The sequence below is a fragment of the Zingiber officinale genome, chromosome 9B, assembly GCF_018446385.1.
Source record: "Zingiber officinale cultivar Zhangliang chromosome 9B, Zo_v1.1, whole genome shotgun sequence".
In the NCBI taxonomy this organism is placed as follows: Eukaryota; Viridiplantae; Streptophyta; class Magnoliopsida; order Zingiberales; family Zingiberaceae; genus Zingiber; species Zingiber officinale.
In genome coordinates this window covers 118707908-118718050 of record NC_056003.1, presented here as the reverse complement: position 1 = coordinate 118718050, position 10143 = coordinate 118707908, and the positions used below count along the sequence as shown (strand labels likewise).

General features: G+C 34.4%; 1 protein-coding gene across 1 annotated transcript; it reads left to right on the top strand.

The window, feature by feature from the left end:
- Positions 1 to 8779: 8779 nt before the first annotated feature.
- LOC122024781 (14 kDa proline-rich protein DC2.15-like) lies at positions 8780 to 9381 on the top strand. The gene has a single exon (XM_042583484.1). It carries the CDS (start codon positions 8816 to 8818, stop codon positions 9218 to 9220), a length of 405 nt encoding a protein of 134 aa, XP_042439418.1. The 5' UTR covers positions 8780 to 8815; the 3' UTR covers positions 9221 to 9381.
- The last annotated feature ends 762 nt before the right edge of the window (positions 9382 to 10143 follow it).

Sequence of the window (10143 nt, the reverse complement as noted above, 5' to 3'; positions counted from 1 at the left end):
GGACTTCGAACAGCTCCTTGACCACCATCATGGTGTCCCAATCCATGTCGAAGACCTCCATCTTCATCATCCAATAGGTGATGTCCCATAAGCCTCTGCCTTCAAACTTCAGTGATTCAATCAAGCCGGTCATCCTTTGCTTCCTTGGTGATTAGTCCAATAGAGAGCGTCTTGCTCTGATACCACTTGTAAGAGATCTTGCGACCGGCTAGATGGGGGGTTGGATAGATGGCGCCCCCAAATCGATAGCACTTCCTACACTTGTTAGTTTGTGCAGTGGAATACAAACTAATATAAATAAGGAAAACTAAAGACTAAGACTAAGAAAGAAAATACAAACCAATACACGTCGATTTACGTGGTTCGGAAATAACTTGCTCCTGCTCCATGACTGTTCGTAAGGTGGACGATCCCTTAATTCGTTGGTGGATTAGTCCCCGAAAACTCCGACTAGCTCAAACCTCCTTGTGGGTGGAGAAACTTTGCCACAAACTCACCAAAACCTCTTGGACACAAGGGAAACCTTGAGCACTAGTAGACTACTAATTAGACTTTGACCAAGTCCAATTTCGTGAGTCCTAATCAAGCTTCCAAGTCTTGGTTATATAGGTCACGGGTTGGAAAACTCCGCCTACCAGTCTATTGTCAAAACCATTAGTCGACTGCCCTTTGTAGAGATTTGACCGTTACATCCCAACGACTCGATACCAATCGACTGGTAAAAGTACCAGTCAACTGCTCCACATTGGTCGAGTTAACAGAAGTATTATGTTTGCTCCCAGTCGACTGCCCAGTCGACTACACCGGTTGACTGATGAAATCATCAGTCGATTGGTACCTAAGTACAATCTCTCAGCACTCGGACCCTCACCTTTACGATTCACTTGACTCTTTGTTGCAGCTTTGACCTCTTGTCTTCAAGCTTACTTCCTTTGACTCTCGTCCCTCGGATGCATCCAAGCCCGCGGCTCATCCCAATGTCATCCTTCACATATACCTCGAAGTCGCTTCCCTCGACCTTTGTCCTTGCTTTCTTGTCCACGGACCCTCGGATGCTCCATCCTTCACCGGACCCGAAGCCATCAACCTGAGTCATATGTGTATCCTACAAATCTACACAACTCAAATACACTTATCAAATATAAGGATGAACCTAACTTAAACCCTTTCATAAACACCAAAACACATGGTCGCACGGATCATTGGGATTACTCCAACATATATCATCCCCTATAACTATCTATTCCCCATGATGGCACAATATGCACAACTACAATCCCAAAATACACATAATTGGCATGAGTGAAACATTCAATTGAATGAAACCAAAAGCAACATATATAATGCACAATAGGAACAATGCTTTCCTTGGACGTTATTCTTGTAGCTAGGTTTAGTCCTCACGTAGGTCGTAGGGTGCATGTGTAGCAGATTGACAGCTTAATTAAGAAGCATTCATTCATCTTTGCATCCCTAAAGGTCTTTTGCCACTAGAAGCTCCAGAGAATTCACTAAAGAAAGTATCAAAAGTTCTTCAGGGTTGCCTTTTACTGAGCAAGAGTTAACTAATGGTTTATGAATGTTCAAAATGAACATTAGTTGAACTTTGTTCCAATCTGTACTTCAAAGTTAGGAGACAAACATTAGTATCTGTTATTAGTTCCTCCTCAACTATAAAAGCAACACATGTAATGACACACTCTTAAACAGTTTTTATGCTTGTAAAACTTGTGAGGATCAGGGGCGGACCGACTAGGGAGGCTGAGGGAGGCTTCAGCCTCACCTAACCTGACTGCCGCTCATAGATGTCACCAATAATCAGGACGTTGCCAAGGAGGCTGAGGGAGGTTTTAGCGGTTCAGCCTCCCTAAACCTGGCTAGCAACTGGCCAGTGACTGTCGCCCACAGACACCAAGCGCCACCAAGCAGTAGCCTGTGCCTATCTGCCGACACACTGCCCGGTGCACAGCTAATTTTGACATCCTCAGCTTGTCGCCTCAATGTTGGAGAAGAACCGAAGAAGGCAAGTATTCAATTTTTTTATTTTTGTTTTTTTTTGTTTTTTACTTAAACAAAATTAAAAAGAAAAAAAGAAACCAAACACCACCAAATCGGGACAGGTGGCAAGTGGGATGGGTCCAAGTCAACAAATGAAAATAAATCCCCTTTTAACATTCTTCCTCATTTTGTCTTCACTGAAATAGAAAGGGAGGAAAACGGGAAAGTGGAAACCCTAACTACAACTCAACAGACCATAGGCTAGACTACTCGAGTCCAGCCTCCAAGCCTCCAACCTCCATCTCTAGGCAACGACAACATCGACAGACATGCGGCACCGCGGTAGCCAACAACACCCAACAACACTCCAAGTCTCCAACACCATCTACCATTTGGTTAAGGTTCAATTTGTTGTGTTAAAAAAATTATTATTTGATTTTTTGTAAATTTATATAATTACATTTGTATTATAGTTTTTCATTACATATTTATATTTGTAGTTTATTAAATTTTTAGTTTAAAATTTGAAGTTAATTGTGATTAACTTATACAATATATATGAATTTATTTTTAGTTATTTACTTATTTATTTGTGTAGGATATGGAGAGATTTTTTTAATCGAATTCGTAGTTCCGGATCTTGCTCCTTTAATGAGTCTAATGCTATTGAACAAGTAAAAAATCAATCCCGTGTAGAATTAAATTTGGATGATATTATTAGTGATTTGTGATTACGAAAATCAATTGAAAAATTTGATATTCCTATTCGAGATTAAGTTCGAAGAGAGTATGCACTCGAGGGCCTTGTCAACCAAATAGTCATGTGTATCTGAAAACAACTTTTGGTAATCAACAAAGGAGTTTTCAAGAAACTTGGTATAAAAAATATACATGGCTAGAGTATAGTATATCCAAAGATGCGACATTTTGTTTCTGGTGTTATCTTTTCAAACTGTTAAATAAAAAAATATAGATAATGTCTTTATAAAAGATAGATACAATAATTGGAAAAGGGCATTAGAAAGATTCAATCGTCATATGAGAACCATGAATAGTTGTCACAATGAAGCTAGAATACAATCCGAGTCTTTTCAATATTAAAGGCATAGTGTTGGAAATATTTTACGAATACATGGTCGGGATATAGAAATTGATTATCACATCCGTTTAACGACAATGTTAGATGTGATACGCTTTCTATTGAAGCAAGGGTTGTTTTTTCGAGGACACGATGAGTCAACTAGTTCTTTAAATAGAGGTAATTTTCTTGAGTTGCTTAAATGGAGTCAACAAAATGAAGATGTTTCTAAAGTTATAAAACAAAATGCTCCTGTAAACAATCAATTGACTTCTCCAAATATTCAAAAGGATTTAACATGTGCTTGTGCCTCAGAGATCACACTTGCTATAATCAATGATATTGGAGATAAATTTTTTTCTTTGATAGTTGATAAGGCTCTGGACAGTTCAGTGAAGGAGCAAATGGGAGTTATTTTGGGGTATATGAATAAAGAAGAATGTGTGATTGAACGATTCTTTTACAGTTGTGCATGTGTCCGACACTAGTTCTCTTTCTTTAAAAAGGGCTATTAATGCTTTATTTATGCAACATGGTTTATCATTATCTAGATTGAGAGGCCAAGGATATGATGGAGCTTCAAATATGCGTGATGAGTTTAATGGGTTGAAATCTCTGAAACTACAAGAAAATCCATCTGTAATATATGTTCACTATTTCTCTCACCAGCTCTAATTAGTTCTTGTTGCTGTTGCTCATGATAACTTTACTGTGAGTGAATTTTTTGGCATGTCACCATGATTGTGAATATATCTGGAGCATCTTGTAAAAGGAGAGATCAACTTAAAAAGATTCAACATGATAAGATAATTGCTGAATTGGAAAGTGGAGAAATCGCTAGTGGAAAAGGGAAAAAAATCAAAAAACTAGTTTAGCAAGACCTAGAGATATTCGTTGGGGATCACACTACTTAACATTACTTCGTCTGTGCTCTATGTGGTCTTCAGTGATAGAAGTGTTAGGAAATGTGCATGATAACGCCTCTTATTCTACGAATAAAAGTACTGTTGCATGTTTAATTGAGAAGATAGAGTTATCAATTTATTTTTGTATTGAATTTGATGAAGTATATATTGGGAATTACAAATGAGTTATCACTTTCCCTACAACAAGGGGATCAAAATATTGTTCAAGCCATATCCTTGATTAGAAGTGTGAAATGTCGACTACAAAACTTTAAAGAAGATGGATGGCAGATAATTTTGGAACAAGTTAACACATTGTGTGAATTGAATATGATCTCAATACTTGATATGGAGGACAATATGCTAACTCGTGGTCATGGCAAGCGTAGAGGGCAACTCATCACCAATTTTCATCATTATCGTATGGAGATTTTTTGTCAAGTATTATTTATAAAAAAAAAAATTGTTGTTAAAGAGATTTCATTGATTATTAATGTTATTATGGTTGTAAATTTAATGTTAGGTTGTTGATTTAATTATACAAGAGATGAATAATCATTTTTTAAAAGTTAGTACGGAATTGCTTGGTTGCATAGCATGTCTTCATCCAAAAAATTATTTCTCCCAATTTGATGTTTGCAAACTCATCCATCTTGTTGATTTTTATCCCGAGGGCTTCTTTGGTAGTAATTATTTATTTTTGGAACAATAACTTATGAGTTACTTTTATCATTTGCGGGATGATTCTCAATTTTCTTCAATTGATGACTTGGGAATTCTTGCTAAGAAATTGGTTAAAACTAAAAAAGAATATTTGGTTTTTCCATTGGTTTTTCGTATGATAGAGTTAACATTAGTTTTACCAGTTACAACTGCTTCCTTTGAACAAGTTTTTTCTGCAATGAAGATTGTGAAGACTGATTTACTTAATAGAATGGGAGATAAATGGATGAATGATAGTCTAGTTGTGTACATTGAGAAGGATATTTTTTCTACAATTGAAAATGAACAAATATTTCAACATTTTCAACAAATGCAGTCTCGTAGAATCCAATTGCCTCCTCTTATACCGACCCGTCGTCCGTCGCAAGCTTCTGTGCTAACCAACCAAGGAGTTTCTTCTCATGATAAATGAGGTGTAACAATTTTCTTAGCAATAATTGCTCAGTGTGTTTGCTGTCGGATGAACTATTTTCCTAATGTATGGATTGGATGTTTTTATTTGGTATTTATGACTAACTAGTGTTTTACTTTAGTCTTTGTGACTTGGTTACAATATAGTTTATGTGACTTACATAGTCTTTGTGACTAGATAACCTTTATGGATTGATTTGAATGAGTGGGAGATGTTAGAGTTAAGAAGATGAAAGGACACATCTTCCCTTTCATCTTCTAACCCATTCAATTTCTCCATTAATAAAGGAAGAGGAAGAGTCATCTTCTTATAATATATATGTGTCCAAGCCAAAGAAGACAAGGGGGGTTTGCTGTGTGCGAGGTTTGTGCAAAGTCAAAGAGAAAGGGTTCGTCCCATATGTGAAACATCTTTATGCAAGGTTCATCCGTATGCACAAGATTGTAAGAGGGGTGAAGAACATTCAAGATTAGTTTGTCCATTCACAGAAAAAGGATTTGGTTTATGAACCATGAAAAGTTTTCCGATTCGTTCATGATAATTTTTCTGACGATAAGTGAAGATCAAGATCTACTACGGGAGATCACTGTGAGTTTTATAGATTTCATATTTCTGTATTTTTCATGATGTTTAGTTGGTTGATTTGAGAATGAAATAATGGAATGATAATAAAAGATAATATTTGAATTATGAATTTAAGAATAATAATTTAGAAATAACTTATAGATTTATGTGAATCAATCAAACTTATATAATTAAGTATATTTTATTTTACTATTAAACACATATTCATAGTTATTTTAATCATTTAACTAAATTATTATTATTATTATTATTATTATAATTATATATATATATAGTGGGAACCAATTGTCAAAGGTTATGGTTGTCTACTTGTATTTGGATTAATTTGCTGACTTCATGAGATATCTTCTTGCTTTTCAGCAAATCTCATCTGTTTAAACTTAAAATGCATCAAGACATGCATGCAAGACGAGTCCCGTGAGTTACTCATGATTTTTTATTTAACAGACGACTGTCTTTAACTTATTTGACAAATATCGCTGAAGCAATCAGAATTTGGATTTGTGTCCTTTCTGTATGCAAATCCCTATTCCCTTTTGTTTACTAATCTACAATTACAAAGACTAAGAGACAGGAAGCTTTCGTGCAAGAGTGATACAAAAATACAGAAGGAATGTTTCTAACCTTCGTCTCACTCTCCACCAGTGTTGCGTTGCTGTTGTCTGTTTCCCTAGCCATCTTTATAAAAGATTTTTAAAAGGCCAAAAATACAGAAGGAATGTTTCTTTTTATTATAATCATTAAAAATATATTGCCTCGGGTAACGATGGAGTAATAAAATAACAATCTCTTCTCCATGTTTTTTAATATTTAAGAATCGACTTAATTTTAATAAATTAATTGATGATTTTTTTAATAGACAGTTGATTTAAGAATGTTAGTTAGTTGATAAGTCATTCGTTGGAGTATTTATCAATTTATCTTGATGACTAATGATAAATTTATCCTAAAATTAATTAAATAAGTTGGATATATGTATCAACTAAAAAATATTAAAAGCACATCTCTTTTTCATTAATCAGTAAAATAGTTTCTCGCCTCATTTTTATTATTCTAATTATCTCTTTTTACTCAGACGGTCCAACTTAAGGGTGCAAACGAATTAGTATGAGAATATTAACGAATTAATATGAAAATATTAATATATATATATATATATATATATATATATATATATATATAGATATATATATATATATATATATATATATATATATATATATATATATATATATATATACCACAGTTATATTGATTTTTTACTATAGTATTACTTTTTAAAAATTAACATGTTGATTTTCAAAAATCAACACGAAAGTAGTTCTAATTTTACTAGTTTTTAAAATCAGTATCATAGTGGTACTGGTTTAAAAATTAGTACTAATATGGACAAAAGCTTGTGAGTGGTTCGTGAACACTAATAAATATTATAGATTTGAATTTGGCTAAAAAATTAATTAAGCATGTTCGAGTTGGGCTCAAATTTGATAATTTTAAATATAAATTAAATATTATTCGAATTGGATTGAAAAACTCGTGAGCTGACTCTACTTGTTTAGACCACTAATCTGAATGTATAGAAATTGAATTGTCTATTCATTATCTTATTATAATAACTACGATTCATAGTTGCTACAAAATATACTAGTAAGAATTGGGCCTCCTCGCAAGTATTCGCATCCGACTACTTTTGACCTACTTTGGATCTCCTCGTGAGAATCTGATCACCCTGACCTACTCAGGTCCCTACAAGTATCTAGCCATCCTGATCTACTCCGGGTCTATCCTCAACTTCATTCAAGATCGCTTCATATTGCATCTGGTTTAGACCATGACTCTGATATTATTTGTTGTGCCCAAAGGATGTTCACATATGATCTCCACAAATACAAGATTGATATCACTTTGGGCCTAGACTCTCATGACTTTGCTCTTTGGCTCTACTTAAAAAGTCTCATATCAATGGAGATATTTTATATCCTTTTAAACTCATGATCTTTATCAAATCTTTTCAACGTGAGACTTTGATTGAATTCCAATATATAAGTCAATAGTTAACGTTAGTCAATAATATATTATAGCAGTTATAATTCATATATCTTTATCAAATCTTTCCAATGTGAAATTTTGATTGAATTTCAACAAGTCAATAGTTACCGTTAGTCAATATAGCGGTTATAATTCATCTGTTTACCGTTAGTTAATAACATATTCGTTCGCCCTAGCACCCTCACAAATTCGTTTTTAAGCAATACGGAGGAGATAAATTACAAATGATTACTAACTATTAGTGCAATGATCAAAATATGAGAGAAAATATGCTCAAACACGCTAAATTATGACCTTATGATCTAATATTGTAACATCTCATATTTTAACCATGAGTTGTGCTTCATTTGTTGATGACCACTTGTGTATATATTATAGTAATTACAATTAACAATTGTTATATCATATCCACAAGTGATCAACAATATATCATAATAAATATGAACTATAACTATTCTAATTTTGTGGCTCATACATCGAGACAGGTAATTTATTTTTCATATAGTTGGGTAAACCAATAAAAAAAAAAGTAATTTAGCCCATTTTAAAAACTAATGAAAAAGGCACCTTAACATCTAATAAAAAAAATTATGTCCTTTTCTTCCGACTCTCGGTCAATCAACAAATGTACAGGGAATATCAAATTTATTTAGCCTTCCGACATCCTATAGCGGTAAGATATTCAACAAATTAATAAATATTTACGATTCAAATCTCAACTACAACGAAAATAAATATTAATTTCAGATATCAGTAAAGATCATTTGGATATCTTAAAAAAAAGAAGTTTAGTGTATAAATTTTTCGTTATATGGAGTCTCGAAGAAGGATTTATTGTACATAATTTTATTTTATTTTTTATAAAAAGTTGTTTTCAAAATTTGAATCATATTTTTTTGATCACATGATAATAATTATTATGTCAAGAATCCCTTGATTATTAAGATATCTGAATTATAAAAATAAAAATGTACTAAGAAAACTCTGATTATAAATAGCCACCTTGTCAAGCCACCCCTCGACCAGCAATCAGTAGCAGTACTGTCGCACCGCACCTCGTCTTCCATGGCTGCGCTCGCCGCCGGCTTTGCCATCCTCCTCATCCTAAACACTCTGTCATTCCCCTTCGCCACCGCGTGGTGCAGCTCCTGCCCCTCACCGAGCCCCCCTAAGAAGCCGCCGACGCCGCCGAGCCCCAGCAACGGAGGCGGCAAGTGCCCCATCGACGCCCTCAAGCTGGGAGTGTGCGCCGACGTCCTGAGTGCCCTCCTCAACGTCACGCTGGGGAAGCCGCCCAAGGAACCCTGCTGCCCCCTCCTCTCCGGCCTCCTCGACCTCGAAGCCGCCCTCTGCCTCTGCACTGCTCTCGATCTTAATCTTCTAGGGTCGCATCTCAACGTTCCCCTCGACCTCAGCCTACTACTCAACTACTGCGGCAAGAGAGTCCCCAAAGGCTTTCAGTGCCCTTGATTGCCTGCCCTCCCTAGCTTTCATACATGTAGCAAAAATAATAAGGTTCCTATAGTTAGGACATCTAGCTATAGGCCAGGTATGGAATGCAATATTGTGGACTAGTTTGGTTTGTATATGTAACCCAACCGATATTACTATTGAATCTGCTGATTCGTACATGAATATCGAAAGTAATTTTCTATAATTTATTGATTTGAAGAGAAATCTCAAGAAATAGAAAAACAAACTCGTCGTTCTCACATTCTCAAAAAAAAAAAAAAAAAAAAAAAAAAAGATGATGACGATCGAAAAATATTATCATTCCAAACCGGCTCAAAACAATTAAACATGCATTTAAATAAACCCAAGGCCTAACATACAAAAGATGGAAGTACCCTTAAATATAAAAAATATAAAAAATAGTAAAAAAATATTCAGAGCATTTGACAAGACTCTAACTGATGTTTTTGGATCCGAACCTTTATCGATTACAAGTTCTACTCTATAATAAATTTAGATTTCTTTTGATTAAAAAAAAAATAGTATCTTGTTTTAATTATATCCTAATAAACAAGTATGACCTTTCAAAGATTCCGTATAGCATTCCTATTTCTATCTCTAGTTTCTTTGCATGTAATTTTGATTGGAGCAGTTAGAATTGTTCGAACGATGTGATCTGATCAGGTTAAAGAAGTTCCTAACTCTATGACCTAGAAAATATTTAGTGTATTACTCCTAAGTTTTAACAAATCATTCTAAATTATGTAATAAAATAAGTTTTTGTAATAAGTTTAATATATTGTTGGACCTCTCTTAACAAAGAGTTATAGAGCACTGAAGCAATCTCTACTAGTAGGTAGGGTTGTAAACAAATTGAGCCGAGTTAAGTTTTAGGATGTTTAAATTTATTTGATAAGGTAATCAAGCCGAGCTTAAAATGA

Excerpts from the sequence above, each read along its gene's own strand:
- LOC122024781 (XM_042583484.1), top strand. The coding sequence starts at position 8,816 with ATGGCTGCGCTCGCCGCCGGCTTTGCCATCCTCCTCATCCTAAACACT.